Here is a 27,007-nt window from a genome sequence, read left to right on the forward strand (position 1 = left end):
TCCCCATTCCAAGTCTACCCTGATTCCAGAATGACACTAGCTCAAGTTCTGAGGATCAGTCCCAAGACCTCAAGAATGTCAGACAAATACAAGCACTCAGCTTTTCCTACAGGTAAGCTAGACAGACAGCACATCCATTTGTTGGTCTTTCTGGTCTTAGGACCTTAATCCCAGTGCCCACCTCTGAAAAAAAAAAGGACCAAGAAGGTGCAAACGAGAGCCAGGAATTGGGATCTGAATTCTTCATTCAACAGATAATTACTTGAAGCAGGCAGATCTCTGAGGCTGAGGCCAGCCTAGTCTATAGAGTTATAGGACAGCCAGGGCTACACAGAAAAAGCCTACCTTTTTTGGGGGGGTGGGGGGTGGTTAATTACTTAACAGCTGCTTCATGGTAAACACTGATTGGTGAGCCAGAAGTGCAGAGAGATGAGTATTCAGCTTCAGTCCTCTTGAGAGAGATCAGCAAACAGGAAATTACAACAATGCAGTGCTGTGCTCATGCGTGTTCCATTTAAGGCACGTCTCTGGACCTTATCTGTAGAGATGTGCCACAATCAACTCCCCAAATCCTATTTACTATATATATCCATATGAAAGTCCATAGTTATTTATTCAGTACTCTATGGAAGTGACTGTAGAGCACCACTGAGCTTTATATCCAGTATGTGCTTTCAAAGAACTAGAAAAGTAGGTTTGCAAAGAGAATATGAGATATGTGGTAACTGCCACGGATTAAATATTACACAAACAAACCAGGAATATTTTACCTTGGTGAACTTTTAAAAAAAAATTTGCCTTGGTATTTTGTTTTGTTTTTTAAAAAAAGGCAAGCCGGGTGGTGGTGGCACACGCCTTTAATCCCAGCACTCGGGAGGCAGAGGCAGGTGGATCTCTCGAGTTCCAGGCCAGCCTGGGCTAGAGTTTCAGAAAAGGCGCAAAGCTACACAGAGAAACCCTGTCTTGAAAAAAACAAAACAAAAAAGGCGTGGGAGCTGGAGAGATGGCTCAAGTTAAATGCATTGGCAGCTCTTCCAGAGGTCCTGAGTTCAAGTCCCAGCAAGCACATAAGCTCACGGCCATCTATAGTGGGATCTTATGCCCTCTTGTGGCATGCAGGTGTATATGCAGATAGAGCACTATATATATATTTTTTAAAAAATGTGTGTTCAAGAGTACAGAATTGGATGTATGCTACTCTGGAGCTGGAGTACAAGAGGTTGTGATATGCCTGATGTAGGTGCTGGGAACCATGCTGTGGTCTTGTGAAGCTCGGGTTGGCTGGCCTCATGTATGGCCAAATCAGGTCTTGCACTGATAATCCTCTTGCACCACTTCCTAAAGGCTGAAATTACAGACACGCGCCGCTTCATCCAGTGAGGGCATTCCAATGAAAACTAGACTTGGAAGCACATGTTCTTAGCAGAAGGTAACAGGAAGTAACAGTTCCAGTCATTAAACGATAAAAAATTCTAGATCTTTTGCCTTCTCAGAGCAGTAAGCATACGAATACTTGTAGCGGAACCCACGATATGAAAGAAAAAAAAAATGGCCACAGTTGATGCTTCCAAAAGCGTCCTCAAATCTCGGAGGTATTCGGGTGCACCGTAATGTCCAGGGCAAGAGTGGACATTACTCTGCTCGGCCTGGGGATCTTCCGGCCCCCAGACAAGCTTGGTGCTGCACGGGCTTAGCTGAAGCGCATCGCCTGTCTCTCTCCGCACTGCACGTGCACTGAATAAAGTACTGTCGCCTTCCTTCCATGTGGGCTTTCTGCATCTTCAGCGAGCGCCCTCCCAAGTCCGTGAGCACCTCAAGCTGAGCGGGGCCCGACCCAGTAGACCAGAGCTACCGGGCACAAACAACTGAGGACCTCACTGAAAAGATACCGCCGCCACCTCACTTCCGGGGCACCACCGTCACCCACCTTAACCCTGAGCGGAAGGGCTTCCCCGGCCAGGGTTCCGCTGCCGCCCCGCCCCTCGGCCATTTGGGCAGCTAGGGGCGGGACTTCCGGTCTCGTGTTTCCGAGTGCCTGCTGGAGTGAGCCGGTCCAGGACCGGAAGTGAGGTTCAAGTGTCCTGACTATATCCCCCGCTCCGCTCTGCAGGTCACCCTCTCCCACGGTGCTCGCCGGCCCCGGGGTGTCTGTCTGTCCGCGGGTGGGGAGGGCGCCATGGAGGCGCCGCCGCCCGCGCCCCGCAGCCTCCTTTGCCGGGCCTGGGGTCCTCCGCCCCGAGTCTTTGCTGCCGGTGCTGTGGCTGCGGATTCCCAAGGCTTTGTGGAGGATCGGGAGCTGCAGTCCTATGTCTCGGAACCCGGTCCCCCGGAATCCGGATGGGACCGCCTCCGGCAGCTGTTTGTCAAAGAGTAAACATGCCTCGGGTGTGCGGGGAGGGTTCCTCGGGGGTCGGCGCCACCCGGCGCGAGCCCCAGCCTGGGGTCCTAGCGACGCTGGAAGGTCTCTCTGCCATGCTTGTGTAGTGTCTGTCCTTCCCTAGGTGGTTGACACGCTGGATTTTTTTGAGTCCGACTCAAAGTCACGCTCTTAAAACAGTGTCAGAGCCTAATTTTATATACTAGAAAGATTGGACCAACCCGGTTGTCATGTAGTAATCACTGGGAACTATATTTAGAAGTCCACACTAACATTCTTTCATATTTCATTTGGTCTCAAACTTTGATCTTTCTTGGCCAGTAGTGGCCCTATGTGTACCTCAAGTGGGAGTTGTGGAGGGGAGGAGAATTGTCAATTTTATTTTATTTTGCACAAGAGACTAAAAATAGTGACGACGACGGTTCTCCCTCCCTTCTCTGCTCTTCCTCTCTGCCCCCGTGTTCCCACCTCCATTTTTAATGTATTGCTCTTAAAAATCTCATGAGTCCCATGAGATGTTTATTAGCTTAGAATTTAAAAATGAAAGTATTAGTCTATATCCAACTCAAAAGTTTTTCTTGGCCGGGCGGTGATGGCGCATGCCTTTAATCCCAGCACTCGGGAGGCAGAGCCAGTCGGATCTCTGAGTTCGAGGCCAGCCTGGACTACCAAGTGAGTTCCAGGAAAAAGGCGCAAAGCTATACAGAGAAACCCTGTCTCGAAAAACAAAAAAAAAAAAAGTTTTTCTTTATTTCTAGGGTTGTATTGTGTACTTAGAAAAGCATACCTGAGTGTACTTATTAATGAGTTTTCATAGATGAGTATATCCATGCAAGCAACACCGGAAATAGTTACTGGTATCCCAGGAGCTCGCCTTGTGCCTTTCTTCCCAGGAATAATTACTATCCTAGTTTTCTCATAGCATAGATTGCTTTTGTTTAAGACAAATATGTATTGCTATTTTGTTTGTTCTGTTTTTGGAGCAGGGCTTCATTATGTAGGAAAGGCTGGCTTCAAACTCATGGCTCCCCCTACCTCAGCTGTAGTAAAAAGTTTTCTCTGGTCCTGCCAGGCCCTGTAGTACCGCAGCTGCTTATAAAATAATCAGTCAGAGGCTTAATATTATTTACAAACTGTATGGCCTGTGGCAGGCCTCTTGCTAGCTAGCTCTTACATCTTAAATTAACCCATTTCTATTAATCTATGTTTTGCCACGTGTTCCGTGGCTTTACTGGTCTGCTGGCATGTTGCTCCTTGGGCTGCAGGCTGGTGTCTCCCCTGCCTTTCTTCTTCTTATCTCTCTCTTCAATTTCCTGCCTGGCTATAACCTGACTTGCCATAGGCCAGAGCAGCTTCTTTATTAACCAGTCATAGCAACACATATTCACAGCATACAGAAAGACCATCCCACAGCACTCAGCCTCCTGAATGCTGTAATTACAGGTGTCCATCATTACACCCAACTTGTGCTGCTCTTATATAACTGCACTGTTTAATGCATAAAAGGATTTAAGCAGTTCTGTCCACAGCAAAAAATGTAGTATAAGCATTTGGGATAATTCTGAGCACAGTGTTTTGAATAATATCCCAATGTTTTCTTTTTGGTTTTTTAGTGATCAGCAGAGAATTCCAAAGGATGTTGAGTATATCTGCAGGGCAGCTCTTTCAGCAGGCATCATTGGCTGGGCATATGGAGGAATACCTGCTTTTATTCATGCTAAAAGGCGCTACATTGAGCAGAGTCAAGCAGAGATTTATCATAACCGCTTTGATGCTGTGGTAAGTATTGCTGGGCTAATAGGGATACACCGGTTTAACTATTCTCTTTATACTTCATTTTTGTTAGGTCTTGAGTTGGGAGGATTTTGGAATGTCAGGGTGAAGAAGTTAGATCTGTACTTAATACCCTGGAGGTACTAATGCTAAAGTACCTAGATGAGTTTTCTATTTCTTCAACTATAATTTTTTCAGTTTGGCATTTAATAGTAGATTACATACTGAATTTGCCTCATGCCTCTTTAGAATGCATTAATCTTAAACAGTTTCTCTGTCAGTCTTGGCCTTGGGCAGTTTTAAAGATTATAGACCATTTGTAGGATGCCCCTCAGTTCAGATTTGCTTGATAGCTTCTGTCTTAGGGTTTCTATTGCTGTGAAGAGACACCATGACCACGACAACTCTTATAAAGGAAAACATTAATTGGTAGGCTTATAGTTCAGAGGTTCAGTCCATCATCATCATGGTGGGACATGGCAGTGTGCAGGCAGACAAGGTGCTGGAGAAGGAGCTGAGAGTTTTACATCTTGATATGTAGGCAACAGGAAGTGGTCTGAGACAGTGGGCATGGCTTGCACATGATAACTCAAGGCCCACCTCCACACTGACGCACTTCCTCCAACAAGACCACACCCACTTCAACAAGACCTCATCTGCTAGTAGTGCCACTTCCTTTGGGGGCCAGTTTTCTTTCAAACCACTACAGTTTCTCATGATAAAATTCAGATTTATGAAAGGCGAAAGGTTTCTACGATCTGAAGAGAATCCCTCCACTTGGGAGGCAGAGACAGGTAGATCTCTGAGTTTGAGGCCAGCCTGGTCTATAGAGTAAGTTCCAGGACAGCCAGAACTACACAGAGAAACCCTGTCTCAAAAAAAAAAAAAAAAAAAAAAAAAAAAAAAAATCCGATTTGTGAGCCTTGAGATGGCTTGTTGACTAAAGATGCTTGCTGCCGAGCTGGACGGACAACCTTTGAGCTCGATCCCCAGGATGGTGGGAAGGACCCTCTCAATGGTGCGGCATGCTTACACACATATGAAGACAGACAGACAGGAGGGGAAAAGACCCTAGAATTGATATTTCAGGATTTTGTTTGTTTTTTTTTTTTTTTTTTTTTTTTTTTTTTTTTTTTTTTTTTTTTTTTTTTTTTTTGTTTTTTTTATTTTTGGTTTTTCGAGACAGGGTTTCTCCGTGTAGCTTTGCGCCTTTCCTGGAACTCACTTGGTAGCCCAGGCCGGCCTCGAACTCACAGAGATCCGCCTGGCTCTGCCTCCCGAGTGCTGGGATTAAAGGCGTGCGCCACCACCGCCCGGCGATATTTCAGGATTTTGTATGAGAAGCATATCCTATTTGTTCTCTGACTCTTAGTTACTTGGGTAAGATAAGATCAGCCAGGTTCCTAGAATATGAAATTACTATTATTTTCCTTTTGAAGAAGGAAGTATTTTACAGATTCTTATTAGAGACCTTGAGAGTTTCTAAATATCCCATTTTCATCTACCCTGTGCTCTTAGAATTCAGTTCATTCTTACCCGAAATTGTTTTTACTGCCATGATTGTCGAATGGCCTTTTTCTAATTCTAGCATTTTTTTTTACATTTATTAGTTAGCATTGTGCTAAGTAGCAGTAGTTACCCCATTATATTTATTAACTCATCCATTTAATTAAATAATAACAGTAATAAAAGTAATAATGAGTTGTTCTGAGAATCATGTTGGGTAATTTTGTCATTGTGTGCGTTTCAGAATGGACTGCACAGACTAGGACAGCTACAAGTTCACGGCCGTCTTCTGGGAACACGTAGTGTATGTAGTCTGCTCACATAAACAGAAGCACTCACTAGGACAGCTACAGGTTCACGGCCGTCTTCTGGGAACACGTAGTGTATGTAGTCTGCTCACATAAACAGAAGCACTCACTAGGACAGCTACAGGTTCACGGCCGTCTTCTGGGAACACGTAGTATATGTAGTCTGCTCACATAAACAGAAGCACTTCTTATTTTTATTTTTAAGAAGGATCTTGCTTGGTAGTCCAGGCTGACTTTCAGCTCACAGTATTCCTGGCTGGCTGGCTGAGCTTTTACTCTTCTTTTCCTGCTCTTGAAGGTAGCCAACTCAGAGTTGGTTTTGGTTTTGTTTTAGACAAGGTCTCCTTACATAGTCCTGGCTGTTCTGGAACTTGCTATACAGACCAGGCTAGACTCGAACTCACAGAGATCCTCCTGCCTTTGCCTCCCCAGTGCTGAGATTTAAGATGTGCTCTATCACATCTGGTGGAACTAGAATTTCTTTTAGGGAAGATTGGTATTTAGAAACCAAGACCTGAGTCCTTGGTATACTCTACTCTTCCAGAGTATTACTGCTTTTAGACTGGACAGATAGAGTTCCAAAGTGTGTGTGTGTGTGTGTGTGTGTGTGATCATATTCTGTATGTGCATTCAGACACCTCTCGGTCAGTGTTGCTACCTATCTTTTGAAAATATAAGTTCATACTGATACTTTCTTTAAAGATTTATTTTATTTTTTAATTTGTGTGTGTGTGTGTGTGTGTGTGTGTGTGTGTGTATGGTGCATGTGCATGTGTGTGTGTGCACCATGTAAGTATAGGTGCCTGCAGAGGCCGGGGGAAAGCATGAGATCCCCTGAGCTGAAGTTGTGAGCTACCCTGCATGGGTGCTGGGAACTAAACTCAGGTCCTCTGCAAGAGCAGCAAGTGCTCTTAGCAGCTGAGCCAGCTCTCCAGCTCTCCTAGCCCCTGTATTGATACTTCTTAGAGAAGCTTTGGCTTGCCCGAGATCGTATAGGAGTTAGGATCGTCAGGTGTATTTTCTTATCGTCCTCACAAATACAAATTTTACCTCATGTTATAGCAGACCTGGTGTATGATAGGCTAATAGATGGAAACGTACTGTGGAGACAGACAGCATGCCCTTCAGTTCTGAAGTTAATCCTTCCCACCGAAAGATGGGGGTGGTAAACTTCCCACTGAAGCTCTAGTTAGAAGTAAAGCACTTTCCTGGGGAGAATGTAAATGAAGTAATATATTAACTTTATTTATTATTATTATTATTATTATTATTATTATTATTATTATTATTATTATTATTTTAGTTTTTGTCTGTGTATGTATGTGGACTGTTGGGAGTCACCTCTACCTTGAAGAGGCAAGGTCACTTTTGTTTCTTCTACTGCTCCATGTACTCTAGGCTAACAGGCCGTCCAGTTCCTAGGTGATTCTCCTGTTTCCTCCCATCTCGCTGGAGTCACGCTTCAGTTCAGACGTGAGCCACTGCATCCAGCTTTTCCTATGGGTTCCAAGGCTCAAGCCTGGGTTATCAGGCTTTAGTGACTAGCTCCCTTTGGCTAAGCCATCAGCTTTTTTTTGCATAAAGGGTTATCAGTAAAAATTTTTTCCTTCTCCCCCCATATCTATATTATTTTAATCCTTGCTTTTAATTAAGCATTTCTTTAGCATACATTTTTTTTTTCCTTTTCACACATTTCTCTTGAATGTAAGAAGCATTGCTGTTTCAGTTTTATGACTTTTCAGTGTGTTTACTGCTCAACTGAGAGGCTGGTTGGTTGAAGATAGCACTTCTTTGTTTTGTTTTGTGTTGTCTTTCAAGACAGGATGTCTCTGTGAAACAGTCATAGCTGTCCTGGAACTCACTCTGTAGACCAGGCTGGCCTCGAACTCACAGAGATCTGCCTGCCTCTGCTTCCCGAGTGCTGGGATTAAAGGAGAACACCACCACTGTCTGGCAATTTTTTTTTTTTTTTTCCTGAGGCAGAGTCTTCCTATGTAGCTCTGCTGTCCTGGAACTCACTGTGTAGATCAGGCTGACCTCGAACTCAGAGAGACCTGCCTGCCTCACAGGTGTATGCCACTGTGCCTGGCTGGAACTAGAACTTCTTGAGCCTTTCTTTTTTCTTTTTCTTTTTATTCCTTTCTTTCTTTCTTTTTTTTTTTTTTTTTTTAAGGTGAGGGTTACAGTGAAATTATTTTTTAAAATGTGTATGAGTGTTTTGCCTGTGCGTGTGTGTGTGTGTGTGTGTGTGTGTGTGTGTGTATGTGTACGTGTGTATACCATGGACATGCCTGCTGTCTGCAGAAGTCAGAAGAGGGTGTTGGATCTCATGGAACTGGAATTATGGATTGTTATAAGCCACCATGTGGGTTCTGGGAACTGAACCCAGGTTCTCTGGAAGAGCAGCAAGTGTTCTTAATTGCTGAGCCATCTCCCCAGCCCAACAGTGAACTTTATTGATGGTACTAGTAGGACTCCCTAAGCCCCTCCACTTCTTTTGGGTGTCTGGGATGGAAACTGAGGGGAGATGCTCAGTGCATTGGGAGCTGAGTTGGGGCCCAGAAGCCGAGGGTCTTCTTCTTCCTCTTGTGTTCTTGCTGTGATGGGTACTCCGGGGCTTCATACTCCTTGAAGGCCGGGTGGGCAAGGTCCACCACTCTGTTGCCTAGCTGATATTGGTTATCATATCAGAAAATGAGCTTGACAAAGTAGTCATTGAGGGCACTGACCTCTGCCTCAAAGGTGGAAGAGTCGGTATCATCGTTAAAGATTCAGGAGATAACCTGGCATTTGATACAGCCCTGTGTGCCCAATAGGGTGGCTTCTGATATCTGTTTTACTATCTTCTTGATGCCATTTTATTTGGCCGCTTTCTTCAGGCAGCAGATGAGATTCATGATGGACTTATTGAGGGTAGGAACCTGGAAGGCCATGTCAGTAAGCTCCCCTTAGCTCTGATCAACCTTGCTCACAACCTTGGCAACACCAGTAGCTGCAGAGCTGCCCCACAGCCATCGTGCTGTAGTTTCCCAAAGGAGCTGTCCGTGGTCATCTGGGAGGCTGTACTAGAATAAACTGGTTGAAGTCCTTCCACGATGCTGAAGTTGTCATGGATGACCTTGGCCCGGGTTGAGGGTAGGGTAAGCAGTCAGTGGTACAGGAGGTACTGCTTATGACCTTGAGTGAGATGTTACACTTGTGTGGTTCACCTCTACCATGGGCATGGGATCAGCGGAAGGGGCAGAGATGGTCAGTTTTGGCTCCACCCTTCAAGTGGGCCCTGGCCTTCTCTGTAGTGGTGAATACACCAGTAGACTCTACAGTGTCTTTGTTACCAGCATCGCCTCATGTCATACTGAAGGCATCTCACTCCTGGAACATGGAGATGGCCTTCTCTCTGATGACAGGTTTCTTCTCATTCTGAGCCATGACCATGCCGTGGAACTTGCCGTGAATGGAGTCATACTGGAACATGTAAACCATGTAGTTGACGTCAGTGAATGGTCATTATGGTGACAGTACCCGCTTCTCAGAGTTAAAAGTAGCTCTGGTAACCAGGTGCCAGTGCAGCCAAATATTCCCTTCCAGTATTCACCGTCATGTGTCAGGGATGTAGCTAGCAGTGCGTGAGAAGATAGGGCTGTCTCTCAAACAGGTAGGAACCAACAGCTTCTTAGCCCTTTTCTCTCTGACTCCCAAGTCTTTTGCTCAAGTGTTAGTACTTAATGATAGTTCTAGAAATTTTTTTTCTATGTTTCTGTTTAGGTGTACCTGAGTAACTTGCAGCTGACATTTCTGCAGTACAGTTTTAGAATAACGAAAATGTCAAAGTATCTTGGAACCTCACAGCATTTTAACAAATTATTTTTAGCAAAATGCACACCGAGCTGCCACGAGGGGCTTCATTCGGTATGGCTGGCGTTGGAGCTGGAGAACTGCAGTGTTTGTGACTATATTCAAGTAAGTTCTCAGTTGTGCAAGAGCGTCGTCATCTTCTGTGGGGGAGGGCAGTGTCTTGCTCTATCTCAGGCTGACCTAGAACGCAGTGTAGTCTAGGCTGTCTTCAAACGTGTGGTGTGGCAGTCTGAGAAGAACTTGGAGGAGTCGTTTCTCCTTTTGCCCTGTCAGTCCTGGAGACTGAGCATAGGTCAGGCCTTGGCAGCAGGTGCCCTGAACACAGCCGTGCCACTGACCCCAGAATGCCTTTTTCTTAAGAACTTGTATGTACATAGGAAAGTGGGTCAGTATTTGTTCTGTATCCATGATAGAATTCTACAACTAGGGTCAAAACAGGGGTAGGGATTCTTTTTTTCTTTCATTTTTTTTGAGATGGATGTCTTGCTATGTAGCTCAGGCTGAACTTAAACTCACTATGTAGCCCAGGCTGCCCTCAAAACTTGAAATCTTACCCTCCCAAGTCCTGGGATTACAGTGTGCACCATGCCCAGAATGGAATCAAAGTTTTGAAGAATGGAAAATTCTGTGGAGCCTTTTTTCTAAGTTGCTGTTTCTGAATGAATATTTGTCCTAGAAATTTGGCTTTATTGATTCATTCTTCACCAGGTTTACCTAAAAACCCAGAGGCATATTAGTCTAGAACACCCTGAAGGGGCCTGGAGTAGGACAAGGCTTTAAAATACAGGACTTTTGTTGTTATTGTTTCTGGGTTTTGTTTTTGTTTTCTTAAGATAGAGTCTCATGTGGCCCAGTCTGGCTTTGAACTTGATGTGTAGCTGAGGAGGAGTTTGGATTTCTGATCCTCTTGCCTTCAGTTCCCAAATGCTGGGATTAGAGACACGAGCTACTATGTCTAGTCTGATGTGGTACAGGGATTGAACCCAGACTTTGTGCATAATAGGTAAGCACTCTACAACTGAGCTACCTCTTCAGTCCTAATAGGATGTTTTAAAACTATCATTTCAATGAGAGTAGCAGTCAGGGAGGTGAACGGCATATACTTTGAATGAATGTTTTCTTTTTCCTCCCTTCTTCCCAGCACAGTGAACACTGGACTAACTGTATATCGAAATAAAAATTCCTTGAGCCATTTTGTCATTGCTGGAGGTAAGATGTTTTATTCTTGTTCACATTTTAATTTAAAGTATGGCTTAAAATATATAGGGTTTATGAATCAGAACTATGGAATTTTTTGATTGGTTTCACACTATATCCTTTTCGATATTCATATAAAATATGCTTACAAATAACTCATAGTTGACCCTCCGTAGTTATTAAAGCAGACAAGATCATTGCTTTCATTAGATTTTACCCATGAGGATGGGAAAACAAACAAACAAACAAAAAACCCAGCTCCTATCACAGAAAGTTGCAAATAGGTGGAACATGGATCTGACATGGACAGGGTTGTTGAAGGCCTTTCGGGTCACTTAAGCTGACCCCTGCAGACAGGAAGGAGCAAACTGCAGGACGGTGGGCTCACAGGGGCATCCAGAGGAGATCTCTAGAGATGTTCTGCAGAAGCAGGGCGGTGTTCCAAACACAAGGAAGGAAAATAACTCGGGTGAGACTGGGATGTGAAGGAGGAAGGACCAGATTTCCTCAGGTACGAGTTTGGTTTATTTAAAGCTCCTTTCCTCTAGCGGTGACACGCCATTTAAAACAAGCACTGAAAATAGAGCATAGGACCGATGTGTGGTGACAGATGCCTGTCATCCCTGCACTTTGAACACTCTGGAAGAGAGCACAGGAAATTCCGTGTCTTGTTTAAAGCAGTTACAGTCAGGGACTTCTAACACAGCTAGCCTAAGGTTTTGATTCATTTGGGGCGAGCCATAGAATAGTAAACCAGGGCTGGATTTCAATGGAGCTATTGAGGAGACAATAAAACCAGAGGTAGCTGCTTGAGAGGCCGAGATAGGAGAATCATTTGAGCCCACGAGTTCAAGGCCAACCCAGGCAGCATGTGAAAACTCTGTATGTTAAAAAAATAAAAACAGAAACAAATAGAGATATAGATGCAATTCTAAACGGTTTTATTAAATAAGAAACACAGAAAAAATGCAGAGTTAAAAGCCCCAGAGGTCAGAGAGCAGTAGCTAAGAACCAAGACCACCTTCTTACCACCCGCTGCTGCTGTCCTTCCCCTCATAAAGAGACCTACTTCCTATGTGTCTTTTTATTGACTTTCTGTTCTGCCTTCTCATTGGTTGTAAACCCAACCACATGATCTTCTCATCCCTGCCTGTCTATACAGACCTCCAGGTCTTCTCTGTTTGGTATTGAGATTAAAGGCGTGTGTCTCCATGCTGGCTGTATCCTTGAACACACAGAGATCTGCCTGTCATGTGATCAGGATTAAGGGTGTGTGCTACCACTGCCAGACTTCTGCTATGGCTTGCCATTAGCTCTGACCCCCAAGCACTTTTACTTATTAACATACAAATAAAATCATATTTCAGTACAAATAAAATATCACCATATAGAGAGGGTAATAATGGGGGTCTATGTGTGCTCAGGAGAGACTAGTGTGGGCCTTCGCAAGCTGTTTTTCTTTGGTTGTATGTGAGTTCTTGTGGACACAGAAAGTAAAAGCTAGAAAAGATAATGTAAACTGAAGTTTAAATGCATTTTCTAAGCCACAGACAGATTTGTTGGTCAAGGGTAGAAGCTTTAATTAAAACTTAGGAGGAATTGTTAGCTGACTCTTCCCAGGAAGGCAGATATCAGTGTCTGTGTTCTTTGGGAAAAGACATAGATTTTGATCTAGGCAAATCACTACCTAATGCAGAACCTCAGCCATGTGAGGGACACGGTTCAACTCGAGAGCTGCTGCAATATATTGCTTTATGAGTCCATTTTTGAGCTGGAAGTTGTAGCACATGCCTGTAATTCCAGCACTTGGGAGATGGAGATAGGAAGATCAGAAACTCAGGCTCATTCCTGTCTATGTAGAGAGTTTGAGGCTAGCCTGAGCCACATGAGCCTTTGTCTCAAAAAGAGAAAAAGTTGATATTCAACAGTAATAGCAATAAGACACGGGAAAATGTGCGGTGGGGTGGAAATTCCCAACAAGGAGAAGGAAACTATGTTGGGAAGAGCTGACAAAAGAACTCAGATAATGCCAAATCAAAATGCAGTGATAAAGATAGAAGATTTTAAAGTAAGCAAACCAAAATAGCTGGTGTTGGTAACACAGTAATGGAGATTAAGAAGTCACTGGACGGCTAGGGATGGGACTCAGTGGGTAAACCACTTATGTGTTAGTGTAAGGGACTGAGTTCAAATCCTCAGAACCGATTTAAGAGCCAGATACACAGCACAAGTATCTGTAATTCCAGCACTCCTGTTGTGAGATGGGATACAGAAAATCCTTAGATGCTTTGGGGCCCAGCCAGCCTGCTGTAAGGAGTTGAAAGACAGCCAAGAGACCTTTGTCTCAACTAAGTGGAGTGAGGACCCATGCCTGAACTTGTCCTTTGAACTTTGCATACATGCTGCATGCGCTCGCCGCCCCCCCCCCCCCCCCCACACACACACAAATGTGTAGCACGAATCCTAATTGGTCTCTACTGAATCTTCATCCTGAAAAGGAGCTGAGCTCCTGTCTCCTCCCGCCTTACATTCCTCTCTCCGCCCAGCCATATCACTTCCTGTCTCCACCTCCCTAGTGCTGAGATTAAAGGCATGAGATCCCAAGGGCTGGGATCAAAGGTATGCTACCACTGCCTGGCTCTGTTTCTTTTTTAGACTGGATCAATCTTGTGTAGCCCAGGATGGCCTTGAATTCACAGAGATTCGTCTGCCTCTGCCTCCCAGTTACTGGGATTAAAGGTGTGTGCCACCACTGCCTGGACTCTATGGCTGACTAGTGGCTAGCTCCGCACTCTGATCTCCAGGCAAGATTTATTTGTTAAAGCACCAACAAAATATCACCATACAAATGTGCATTTGTACACATATAAAAATACTTTTAGATTTTTACTGGAGAAGAGCTGAACCATAGGTTTAAGATAGCAGAGCAAGGAATCAGCCAGGCAGGTGCCTCACATCTGTAATCTCAGCAACCGGAAGTCAAAGACAGGAGGAATACCTCAAGTTTGAGTACAGAGTGGGCTATAGAGTAAGACTATGTATGAAAAAAAATTGTCCTTGTTTTTGTTGTTTCTTTTTTTTTTTTTTTGGGACAGGGTCTCTCTGTGTAGCCCTGGCTGTCTTGGAACTCACTCTGTAGACCAGGTTGGCCTCAAACTCAGAGATCTGCCCGCCTCTGCCTCCCGAGTGCTGGGATTAAAGTCATGCACCACCACCACCCAGCCAAAAAAATTTTTAAGGAACAGAGCTGAATGAACTTGAAAGTAGATCAGTAGAGATCATTTCTTCTGAAGGACAGAATTTTAAGAGTGAGGAACATACATTGAGTGCACTAATGTGTGATGGAAATACCAGATAGAGAGGAGGCAGGGAAAGTATCTGGGAAAGAAACACTAGCCTCTCCAAATTTGAACATGTCAATCTGTCCATCTAAGAAGTTCAGCAAACTCCAAGAAAAATAACCACAGAGATTCACTCCTGTGCAGTTCATACTTAAACTGGCTTGCTTTGTTTTGTTTTTTAACCAAGCCTTGACTTTTATGACTTAAAAAAGCTCCATATTTATTTTGCTTTCTGACTCTGCTGTGCCTTTAGCACTTAAAGTTTCTGCCCCTCGCCAGGCTGTGATGGTGCACACTTTTTTTTTTTTTTTTTTTTTTTTTTTGGTTTTTCGAGACAGGGTTTCTCTGTGTAGCTTTGCGCCTTTCCTGGGACTCACTTGGTAGCCCAGGCTGGCCTCGAACTCACAGAAATCCGCCTGGCTCTGCCTCCCGAGTGCTGGGATTAAAGGCGTGCGCCACCACCGCCTGGCCGATGGTGCACACTTTTAATCTCAGCACTTGGGAGGAAAAGGCAGGCAGATCTCTGTGCATTCTAGGACAGCCAAGGCTACACAGAGAAACTGTCTTGAAAAACCAAAAGGAAAAAACAGAGCAAAGTTTCTGCTCCTCAGTAAGGAGATCCTGCTTGACCCTGTAGGGGACACACTTAGCACACTTAGCACACGTGGAGCTACCGCAGGCCCTGCTGATGTGCTTCTCTGCTTTACACAATCTCATAAGGACCATGGGCCTTAGCACAGATGCCTGGAGGTCTGTGCACACCACATTCAGATGTAGGTGCCTTCCCAGCCTTCCTGGTGTGAAGTCAACAGTCCTATGGCAGGGGTTCCAGACAGCCTAGTTTTGTTAGGGGCTGTACTGTAGGAAAGCCTGTGATGAGGTGTCAAACACAACTATTTGGAGTGCCTCTACACACCAGAAAAACTAAACTGGCCTTTTCATCTTAAATTTTAAATGAAAAGCAATCAAATAAAAGTTATAGTTGTTTTTGTTTTAATACAGAACTTAATAATATCTGTCTAAAATGTAGATTCTATGAGCTTAGCAAAAGATTTCCCTAAAGAGTTAGGGGATCTTTCCATCTAAAATAAACATGCATAAAATTACAGTATATAGAATACTGGGGTTGTTTGCAGACCTGTTGAACAGAATTCAAAGAATCAGAAATAAAGACTAAGTGTACAGTCTATCTAAACTAACAGTGATATATTAGATACATGAAGAGAGAATTGACAGTTACTAAATGTGGAAAGAAATCAAATTGCAACAGTATTTAATATAATGAAATGTAAGATTCATTAAAACATTTAAGTACAAATTGATGAAATGTTAGGGGGAAATATAGCTGTATGTGTATTGGCTTTCTGAGTAGGAAGATATGTAAATATACATATGTGTTTATGTATATGTTTTAAAACATAAAAATTAAGTTACAAGAAATTATGAATAGCTTTGACCGACATAAAAATACTACAGGTGACATTAAATGTATAATGATCCCTGAGTAATAATGTGTTCAGATAGTACTCAATAAAAGCTCTATGTATCAAAAAGAAAAGATATCTTGATTGGAGATAAACAAACAAAAACATGACTTAACTCACATAAGTAACACAGGTGACTAATAACATACCTTTTTCTTTTTTTCTTTTTTTAGTTTTTTTGAGATAGGATTTCTCTGAGTTGTTTTGGTGCCTGTCCTGGATCTCGCTCTGTAGACCAGGCTGGCCTCGAACTTACAGAGATCCACCTGGCTCTGTCTCCTGAGTGCTGGGATTAAAGGCATGTGCCACCACTGCCTGGCAATATACTTTTTTCTACTAGTTAGAGAAGTGTAATTTAAGTTAGCTGCCATTTTTAAAGCCTATGAAAATGGGGAACATCAACTCAGAGTGCAGAAGATCCATACGTGGTTATATACCTTTAATGAGGCACAAGGATCACAAATTTGAGGCCAGCTTGGGCTACATAGTGAGTTCCAGGCCAGTTTGTGCTGTACAAGATCCTCATTGCCCCTTACTCAAAAAAAAAAAAAAAAAAAAAAAAACCAACCAGGAGAGTGTACAATTGCATACTTTTAATTGGCAATAACTTTGTGTATCCTTTTTGAATAGAAGTGTAGTAATTTAAGTTCAAAGCCTTAAAAATGTACATACCCTGGTGTATTAGTCAGTGTTTTCTAGGGTAACAACTTATAGAACAAATATATCTCTAGATATAGAGAAGGAGGATTTGTTGTGGTCCAGCTAATCCAACAATGGCTGCCTATGAACAGAAGGTCCAAGAATCTGGTAGTTGTTGAGTCTATGAGGCTGTCTGTCTGAGCTGGTCTTCAGTGTATGCCAGAATCTCGAAGAAGTGGGCTCCAGTGTCAGTGGACTTGCTAGACAGGCATAGGCAGGCAGGCAAAGAGCAGGTGTCCTTCTTCCTCTCCTTATATAGGCTTCCAGCAGAAGGTGTGGGCCAGGTTAAAGGTGTGTCTTCCCACCGCAAAGATCTGGATTAGAATGGATCTTCCTATTTCCAGTTAAGCAAAAATCCCTCACAGGTGTGCCTCTCAACTTTGGGGGTTTTAGTTAATTCCAGATCTAGTCAAGTTGGCAACCAAGAAGAGCCATCTCACCTGGAGATGACTCAGCAATTAACAGCAGGTGTACTGCCCATACCCTTCCCAAACCCACATTCTGAAATAAAGATTATCTTTAAAGTAAAAATGTTCATACCCCTTGTCCCAAAATTTCATTTTTATGAGTTCATCTTAAAGAAGCCATCAAATGGATAAAGATTCATGTGCAGGAGTGCCTTTATTTAAAACATTTACAATAGAAATCTGGTGTTAAGATAAAAATTTGTGGTATGTCCATGCAATAGAATCTTGTGGGAAACTTTAATATTGAAAACTGAAAATTTAATGATAATGGAATTTAATAATATATTCAGAGAAAATTAAAAGTTTAATGTATATAACATGGCTTCATTTTGTTTCTTAAAAATATTTTGTTTGGAAGACTGTACTGTTTCTGAGTAATGAGTTTAAAAGTGGTTTTTGTTCTTGTTAATTTAGAAAAAATTTAAATGAATATATAGTAGTTAAATAGAAATACAAACAGATTAAACAGCTACAAGTGTTTAGCACCTAGGATGGCATTAGCTGTAAAGTGCATAGTGAAGGGGACCAGCTGGAATGTATTCAGCACAGTTGATAGAGCGCTTGCTTAGCATGCATGGAGCCCTGGGTTCATGCCTCAGCACCACGTAGACTCCAGGTGGTAGTGTAGACTGTAATGTCAGCGCTCAGAGTGTAGAGGCCAGAAGTTCAAGGTCATTCTCAGCCCCCTACCGCGTTTGAAGACATCCTGGGTTACATGAGACCCTGTTTTTAGAAAGGGAAATTAAACGAGTGTCCTAGAAATGGAGTTCTAGTGGAAAGGGTGCACCCCTTGTGTCGGTCACCAGGGGGCACTGTATGCCAACTGCTGCTCTGCAGGTCTGCCTGAGTGCACAGTATAGCAGGCAGACAGACGGGGGAGGCTGGGAGAAGATACAGTCTTCTGGGGTAGTGAAGGGGTTGTTGTTGCTGTTGTCTCTTAATTTTGGACAGAGTTGCCTCAAAGAAGAAAGACATGAAAGAGGCTAAAGGTGTGGGAGAAGATGAAATGAACTGGCGATGTTTAAGAGGAAATGGGCAAAAAGATGAAGTAGAATGGTATGAGAGCCATAGGAGACTGAGGGTTTTTATGTTTTGTTTTGTTTTTTGTTTTTGTTTTTGTTTTTTGAGACAGGGTTTCTCTGTGTAGCCCTGGCTGTCCTAGAACTCGCTCTGGAAACCAGGCTGGCTTCGAACTCAAGAGATCCGCCTGCCTCTGCCCTCAAGTGCTGGGATTAAAGGCATGTGCCACCACTGCCTGGTGAGACTGAGGATATTTAAAATGTTAAAATATTTACAAAGTATTTTCTTCCTTTGGCTGGAGTGGAGAGAGTGTTACCTTCATGGCTGTCACTACACTGTTCATGATGGGTTCAGAAAGCTCACTTAGAGGTCTTTGTTCTTACTGTAAAAGAATAGAAGTCTAGCCGGGCGGTGGTGGCACACGCCTTTAATCCCAGCACTCAGGAGGCAGAGCCAGGCAGATCTCTGTGAGTTCGAGGCCAGCCTGGGCTACAGAGTGAGTTCCAGGAAAGGCGCAAAGCTACACAGAGAAACCCTGTCTCAAAAAAACAAAAAAACAAAACAAAACAAAACAAAAAAAGAATAGAAGTCTAGCATTTAAAGATAATTTAATATTGCCTTTTTCCTCCCTTTTACATAGCTGTCACAGGAGGTCTTTTCAGAGTAAACTTGGGTATGCGAGGCCTGGTGGCTGGTGGTATAATTGGAGCTTTGTTGGGGTAAGTGTTAACATGGTTTGGTCTAAATAAAGAACAGATTTAGTCCTCAGAGACATTAAAAGACATATGTCCTGTATTGACAATGATGTGATGTTCAGTTTCTTATTTTGGGGGTATGAGAGGATTGAACCAGATGCTAGTAAATGCTCTGCTTTTTAAAATTGCAAATGTGTATTTTTATTATTTATGTGTCCATGTGTCTGTCTGTGTATGTGCCCAAGGAGTGTTGGATCCTTTGGAGTTGGAGTTCCAGGCAGTTGTAAGCTGCCTGATATGGGTGCTAGGAATAAAACTCAGGTCCTCTATAAAAACAAAATACATTCTTTATCACTGAGCCATATCCCCAGCTTTGACTGTCCACTTGTTTTATTTATAGTTATCACTGTATAATTAAAATAGTAAAAAACAGCTTAGTAGAGTTAAATAGTATGTATATTCAAGATTCCTTTTCACTGGGTAAAATATGTTTAAACATCACCAATACCTGAAATTATTTGTAATTTAAACAAAAACATTCCTAAGGAGCAAGAAAAAATGACCAGAAATTTGTTTGTATGGGATGTGTGTTTTATAATATTTTAAAATGTATCTGTTTTGTTTAACTGAATACATGTTTTATTTAAGAGTTTTCTTCCCTACCTAAAAAGCTAAAAATTTGAACACTTTCAAACCTACAGAAAAGTTGGATTAATGAGTATATTAAGACCTTACGAAGCCTTTAATCCCAGCACTCAGGAGGCAGGGGCAGGCAGATTTCTGAGTTCAAGGCCAGCCTGGTCTACAGAGCAGGCTCCAGGACAGCCAGGGCTACACAGAAAACCCTGTCTCGAAAAACAAAGGGGGAAAAAAAAGACCTTATGCAAAAATCCATATCAGGACTGGGAATGTAGTTCAGTGACAGCATTTACCCAACATGCACAAGGTTAAGTTCAATCCCTAGCACTACTCAAAAATCAAACAACAAAACTCAAAGACCTCATGTGACTTTTACTTGGATTCACCAATTGCTGACATTTGCCATATTTTTTATTTATATCTCTGTATATGTATGAGATACATTAATTCTTCCCTTTTTCCCTTTTTTGGTCAAACCATTTGAGACCTCATAAAATCTCACCCCTGAATGTGTCAGGATGCATCTCCTAGGGTGAACTTGTAGTACAGGTACCACGGTAAACATGTTCCAGCTCATCTGTGATAGAAAGTCTGTATTCAAAGCCCTTCGGCCACCACAGCAGTACCCAGAGTGGGTCTCAGTTTGCTTTGATTATTCTTACAATTAGATTTGGGTTAAATGTTTTTGCAGGGATGCTATGTAAGTACAGTTGTGCCCTTGTATAGCTCACATCAAGAGGCATGTTACATACCCGTTACAATAATGTTAACTTTAAATATTTGATATATTAGTTTTAGTCTGTGTTGGCAAGGATAGAGGTGAAAGGAACCCATATGTGCTGTTGGCGGGAGTGTAAGGTGGTACAGATAATATCACAGTCAGTATGGAGTCAGTATGCCTCCAAAAAGTAAAAGTGGGGCCTTGTATGGTGGCACACACCTGTAGTTCCAGCACTAAGGATATAAAGACTGGAGTTCAAGGTCATCCTTGGGTACATAGCCAGCTTAGGCTACATGAGCACTTGTCTAAAAAAAAAAAAAGCAGTAAACCAAACCCAAAATAAACAATAAAACTAAAACTATTACGTGATAAGCCCTACCACTCTCTGGTGTGTACTTTATAGGTCTGAGTCAAACTGTGTAGGTCTGAGATGTGTGTTTCCTCACTGGAAGCCAGACACTCCCTTTCTGTTCCTAGAGACTACCCACATCTTTCTCATGGACCATTCATGTTCAGAATAGCAATACCTCTCCTCACACTTCGGGTCTTCTGCTTCTGTGCAGCCAGAGGAAACAGCTTTTAAAGGGCTCACCCAGATAATCTCCTTTCTGATTAATTCAAATCCCCAAAATCCGTGTTTCCATGCAGCGCGGTGAAATCACAGGTGTACTGTCTCCTCATGGTTACGGTGGAGCGTTTACCACTCTAGAGGTGGTGGGACCTGGGGAGAATGGAACCTAAAAATGAGGCAAACTAAAGTCTCATGCAATAGCCAACTTTATTCAGAGCGTCAGCAATTTATACTTTGAGTAAAGTGTGCAGTCGCAAGGACAAGCCACACGTGTCAAAAACATGGTTTTCCATGGAGGCAGTTGAATACTAGTGGCGTGCAATAGTGAGTAACCCGAAGTAAACTCGCTCCCATCTGCTGTACCTGGGAGGAGCACGAAGACACGGTTCAAGAGTAGTTTTGTGTTTCGAAGAAACTGGGGTCACATGACTTTTGTCTTTATCTATCTATCTATTTATTTATTTATGTATTAGTTTTCTCACAAGTGCTCACTTACATGACTCCATTCTTGGACCGTGTTCCAGCAGTGGAGGGATTAGGGCAGCAGATTGGGGAATCTTCCAGCCTCTCTCTGTCACACGGTTACACGGCTCTCTAGTCAGTCCCCAATGGCAGTTCTTTCCTGGTGATAGGTGGAGTGAGACCATGTCACCCTCCTGCCATCCTTTCCCGCTGTCTTTCCCGTAGTGGGTTTGACAATCCATTCACATCTGCTCCTTGGTTACAGGAAGGTAGTTCTGGCCACCCTTCTGTTTTCGTTAGTTGACATTCTTCCGAATGAGTTACCCTCCCTCTCTGCTTGCCCCCCCACCCTACTTTTTCAGGCTTGGGTAACACTGTAGATTATGGTTTTCTTTTTCAGGAGGGTGACAGGTTTGTGATGCTCTGTAGGCTAGGCTAGCCTTGACCTTGTATCATCTTCTACTTTCTGAATGCTGAGGTTATAGGCATGAGTCACCACGCCTGGCTAGATTTACATTGTATTTTGCAATTTTTTTTTTTTTTTTTTTTTTGGTTTTTGAGACAAGGTTTTTCTGTGTAGCTTTGCGCCTTTCCTGGAACTCACTCTGTAGCCCAGGTTGGCCTTGGACTCACAAAGATCCGCCTGCCTCTGAGTGCTGGGATTAAAGGCGTGCACCACCACCGCCCGGCCTGGAATTTTTTTTTAATTTAACAAAATTTGGTTTGTCAAAACCCACTGCTAACATTTCTTTCTTTCTTTCTTTCTTTCTTTCTTTCTTTCTTTCTTTCTTTCTTTCTTTCTTTCTTTCTTTTTTTTTTTTTTTATTGTTACTATATCAGCTTGGTTTGGAGGGAAAATTGTTGACACTAGTGGGAAAAAAATTTTTAAGATGGGGTCACCAGCTCAGGCGACCTCAAGCCGCTCATGTGCCAAGATTGACAGTGACTTCTCCTCCTGCCTCTACCTCCGCAGCACAGGGCTTTCAGTTTTCCTGGTTTTGTGCAGCGCTGGGGCTAAAGCCCAGGCTGTGTGCAGTTAGGAACCCCTTTATCAGCTGCTGTGTGATCATCCCAGCAAAAGCATTTTTTGTTGTGGTTATATATGTAACATTTATCAATTGGCCATTTTACTAATTTTTAAAATTAACGCACAGTGACGCATAATGACATTTTCATAATACTTTGTTCTTAGTGGTCCTCCTCTCCTATTGTCTCTCCCACATTTTAGCCATTTTTAAGTATTGTTGTACAGCACCTCCAAAATGGTTTTGTCTTATACCTGAAACTCTGTATTTATCACACTATAATTCTCCCTCCCACTCCACCCAGCTGGTGGCCACCTTCCTTCTACTTTGCCTTTTCTGTCATGTTGACGTGCACACTGGAACCATGTAGTATTTGAATGATGATTTGAATGATGGAGTCACAGCGTTTTGTCCTTTTGTCACTGCCTTAGCTCACCCAGCATAACACGCTTGAGACTTACTTATGTTGTAGCATGTAATGGTTTCCTTTCTTAATGATGCATAATGTTCTCCACTCTGCATGCGCGCGTGTGTGTGACATTTTCTTTATCCATTCTGCTGATATAGTTTTTTATTTCTTTTGCTTAGCAAAAAAAAAAAAATCTTTAAATGAGATTATTAAGTTCTAGCCAGAAAGAATTTGACTTATATCAAAGTCAAAACTTTTTTCTTGAGGACACAGGAAAGAAAATTCTGTTTGTCCCTATGATAATTACCTAAATCAGTTTCTTCTGTGCATATAATGTGCTTTTGTGTACATGTGCATTTGTGTTCATGGGTGTGGAGGCCAGAAATAGTGTTGGGTGTCTTCCTCAGTCACTTTCCACCTTATTATTTGTATGTTTTTGTGGTACTGGAGTTCAGACCTAGGGCTTTGCACGTGATAGTAAGGGCTTTACCACTAAGTGACATCCTCAGCCCCATCCACTTTTCTTTTTTAAGATGGGCTCACTCACTGAACCTGGGGCTCACAGATTGGCTAGACAGCGTAGGAGCAAGTCTATACCTGACTTCCTACTTGGGTGCTGGGGATGCAAACTCGTCTTTATGCCTGCATGGCAAGCATTTTACCAGCCCCTAAGGAAGTTTCTTTTGTTTGACTTTTTAAAAGACTCATGTATTTTTATTTTATGTGTACATGTGAGCACCTGCATGTATTTATGTGCATTAAGTTCATGCCTGGTGCCCTCGGAGGCCGAAACAGGCATCAGGCTCCTTGGAGTCAGAGTCACAGGCAGTGTGAGTCAAACCTAGGTCTTCTGCGAGAGCAGCAAGTGCTCTTGTACAACACCGTCTCTCCAGCACCCCAGTCCACCTTTTAGTGCATAACTGGTGATGTAGCAGCTGCCAGTCTTAGCAGACTCTAGAGTCTAAGATGCTTTGATGGCTCTGTCCCTCAAAGCCAGTAGCATCTTCCTCCCAACAAACCATCCCCACCACATGTCTTGTCCTCCAGGGGCTGGTACTATCCTGAATGAACTAGTCATTTCTTTCTGAGAGGCCTCCAGTTTGGAGCAGCTTAATTGAACTGGTCATAAATATGTATTTCCCCCTTTGTCTTGGTTTATTTCTTATTCGTTAATTTTTTTTTTTAAAGAACCCATTTCTGTATTTGTTACTATTTTCTACCAGTCAAGGAAGCTACGGTGAATGTTTTTCTTTGTTGTTCAGCCTAGAAGGAAAATGGCCACAGTGTTTTTATCTGTTTGAAAGAGATGTTTAAATGGTCATATGCTTCCGTATCTGACAGCGAGCAAGCGCTCTGCTGTTGATGAGCAGGGATACTTGTGTGTCGGCGGCTAATTCTTTCTCCGTGAATTCTGTTTTCCCCTTAGCACGCCTATGGGAGGCCTGCTGATGGCACTTCAGAAGTACTGTGATGAGACCGTTCAGGAGAGGAGACAGAAGGACCAAAAGGCTTCCCGTGAGCAGAAACTGGCAGAGTGGTAAGGACTGTGGGAAGACTGCTGCTCTGACTTCCTAGCACAGCCCACGGATGACCGAGGGGCTCTCCCGACTGCCACTCAGTTCAGAGAAGACTTTGGTTTACTGGCTTGCCACTCTTAATCTGTATGGTCTTTTAAATCTGTTTCATTAAGGGCCTGGAAAAATTGAAGACACTAATTTTATTTTTAATCTGATCGGGATCTTTCTTTAGGTCTGTCTGTCCTTCTTTCCTTCCTTTCCCTTTCTCTTTTGTGACTCAGTGGGTTTAATTACTACAGGAACATGGATAAATAGTTGTTTACAGGAGCAGGACCAACTTACAGCAGGCTCTGTGACTGAAGAAAGCGTCTTCTGCTTCCCCAGTAAACAGTAACTGCCTAGAAATAATACCCAGGGATGGGCAGAGCCTCCTGAGCCCTCCCTGGAATGCTGGCAGGCCCAGCCGTGTGCAAGTCTTACTCAGGTGATTACAGCTCTGAGGTCACCGCTGTGGCCAGTCCATGCCTGGAAGACAGTGTTCACGACATCCTAGCTCCGCCAGCTCTTACAACCTGTCTGCCTTCCTCCTCTGCAATATTCCCTGGAGCCTTGCAGGGGGAGATGTAGACGGATCACCATGAGTTCTAGGTCAGCTTGGTTTATGGAGTAAGACTTTAGTCTCACCCACACATACACACAAAGTGAAAATGTTATATGCCATGTATCCATATACAATATCTTTTTCAGTGCTGGAGACTTACTAGAACCTTCTCAATGCTAGACAACTACTCTACCACTGGACCAAGTCTCCAAGCACCTTTTAATTTTCATTTTGAGACAGTATCTCACCTGGTTGCCCAGACTGGCCTCTGAGCTTGTGGTCCTCTCTTGTCAGCCTCCTGAGAGCTGGGATTACAGGCTGTACCAACAGGCCTGGTCAGTACTCTCCATTTGGTAGGGGAGATGGAGAAACTGACAACTGACTGGATAGACTCCACATAAGCCTGACTGGCCGCTGCCGTCTAGCACTCCATTGCGAGTGTTTATCATGGATCAGCTCCTGGGTGGCTGAGGGGAGATATACTGTACTTGCTGCTGCTCCTCTTCTTTTCTTTCTTTTTTTTTTTTTTTTTTTTTTTTTTTTTTATAATGTTAAAACGTAGGAACAGAAGAAGTGGCACTGGCTGCTCCTTCCTCCAGGGACCTACATTTGGTTCCCAGCACCCACATGGCAGCTCACAATTGTCTGTAATTCCATTTTGGGCAATCTGATACCCTCTTCTGGCATCTGCAGGCACCAGACACTCGTGTGGTACATAGACACACATGCAGGCAAAACACCCATACACACAAAATAAATTTGAAAATTTTAAGTGCGTTGCTTACATCTATCACGAGTATGTGTATGGTATATCTAAGAAGAGTTAGTTCAAATGTTTATGTCACTTCTATGTGTCAGCCTCTGTGCTTGAAAATAATATGGAGAAATAGAACAGCTTTTAAAAACGTCCTAACAGAAAATATAGAGACTGGCCATAGAGTTTTGATAGAAAAATGGTCAAATTTGATTGGGTTGAGACTTTAGATGTAGGTGGCCTTGATAATTAAAGAAGATGCTAAGCTTCTATTTAGGAAAAGGACTGATCCCTTAGGAGTTAGAGTCTCCTCTTCATAAATACGCATCTGTAGTTGCCTATATGACGTCACCTAGACCATCAGTGCACAGTCTTTATGAGGTGAGACAACATCTGGAGAGAGCAGAGTGGCGGGGCTAACGGCCCGAGTCTGCAGGGGAGGAGGACAGCCCAGTTTGAAATGGTAGCTTCAGCGCAGGGTGTATTTGCCCCCACTCTTCACTGGGGAGACGTGCAGGACGCAGTGTGTCCATTTTGGTGCTGTGGAAATCATGGTTAGGCTGAAAGTGGAGCAGGGTGGGAGAGCGAAGAAAGGCTTTGCAGTATGAGTGCAGCTCATAAGTTGTCATAGCAAAGCAGGGAGGCCGGGACAGATGTTGCCCTTTCGTTTGACGTCTCTGTAAGGACAAGTGCCGAAGCAGAACTTGATACGTGTTTATGCTTTGATTGTAGGAAAAGAAAACTGCAAGTCACCAAGCTCTTCCCTGAGGAGATAGAAAGTGGTTTAGAGAAGGTTCGGCCTGAGGAAGATGTTCAGAGAATCGAGGAGCTGCTAAACCTTCCTAGGAACCCTTCTTCGCCAGATAAACAAAACCAGGACTGAGGAGGAGGGGTCTGTGTACAGTCTAGGAATGCCAAGACCAGGCTACTTCTTGTCAGCCTGACAGATGCCAGTGCTGGCACCTGTGGTAGCAGTGACTGCCCCTTGCCTTTTCTCTCTTTACATCAAGAATTAAGCAGTCACAGCTGGCTGCTACACACTGTAATCCCAACTGCTTGGGAGGCTGAGAAAGGAAGATGGTGTGAGGCCAGCTTGAATAAGACCCTGTTTCAAAAATGTGCGCCCACAAAAACACAACAGAACCAAAAAGCAACCCAAAGAGTTGGCTTACATTTTCTTAGCTATACTGATTGTTGATCCATCTGAATACTTGTATTTCTCTATCTTGCTAGATTTTAGACAAGTAAAATACTTCGCAAAAGACTAAAATTGGGTTCTCTGGATTGCCTGTTCACTCTCCAGTCTTTTAGGAAAAGGGACTAGGCAAAAGAAATGGCCTGTGAAATCATCTTTTGGGCCCTTCCAATAGTGTGGGCCTCAGTGCACTTGGTTTCGGTTTATTAAGAATAAAGGCAGGGGTTGGGGATTTAGCTCAGTGGTGGAGCACTTGCCTAGCAAGCGCAAGGCCCTGGGTTCGATCCTCAGCTCTGGAAAAAAAAAAAAAAAAGAATAAAAGAATAAAAGGCGATTCCTGTGCCGTTTGAATGTGATTTAGCACAATGGAAGCAGGTGGGTGTTGTTAAGG

General features: G+C 43.3%; 1 protein-coding gene across 1 annotated transcript; it reads left to right on the forward strand.

The window, feature by feature from the left end:
* The first annotated feature begins 2,084 nt into the window (after nucleotides 1-2,084).
* Timmdc1 (translocase of inner mitochondrial membrane domain containing 1) lies at nucleotides 2,085-26,705 on the forward strand. Its single transcript, XM_059277394.1, has 7 exons — nucleotides 2,085-2,370; nucleotides 3,991-4,156; nucleotides 9,836-9,924; nucleotides 10,961-11,028; nucleotides 18,668-18,746; nucleotides 23,976-24,086; nucleotides 26,154-26,705. The coding sequence occupies exons 1-7, from the start codon at nucleotides 2,177-2,179 to the stop codon at nucleotides 26,302-26,304; spliced, it is 858 nt and encodes a 285-aa protein (XP_059133377.1). The 5' UTR covers nucleotides 2,085-2,176; the 3' UTR covers nucleotides 26,305-26,705.
* Nucleotides 26,706-27,007: the final 302 nt, after the last annotated feature.

This window comes from Peromyscus eremicus, chromosome 12 (genome assembly GCF_949786415.1).
Source record: "Peromyscus eremicus chromosome 12, PerEre_H2_v1, whole genome shotgun sequence".
Lineage (NCBI taxonomy): Eukaryota > Metazoa > Chordata > Mammalia > Rodentia > Cricetidae > Peromyscus > Peromyscus eremicus.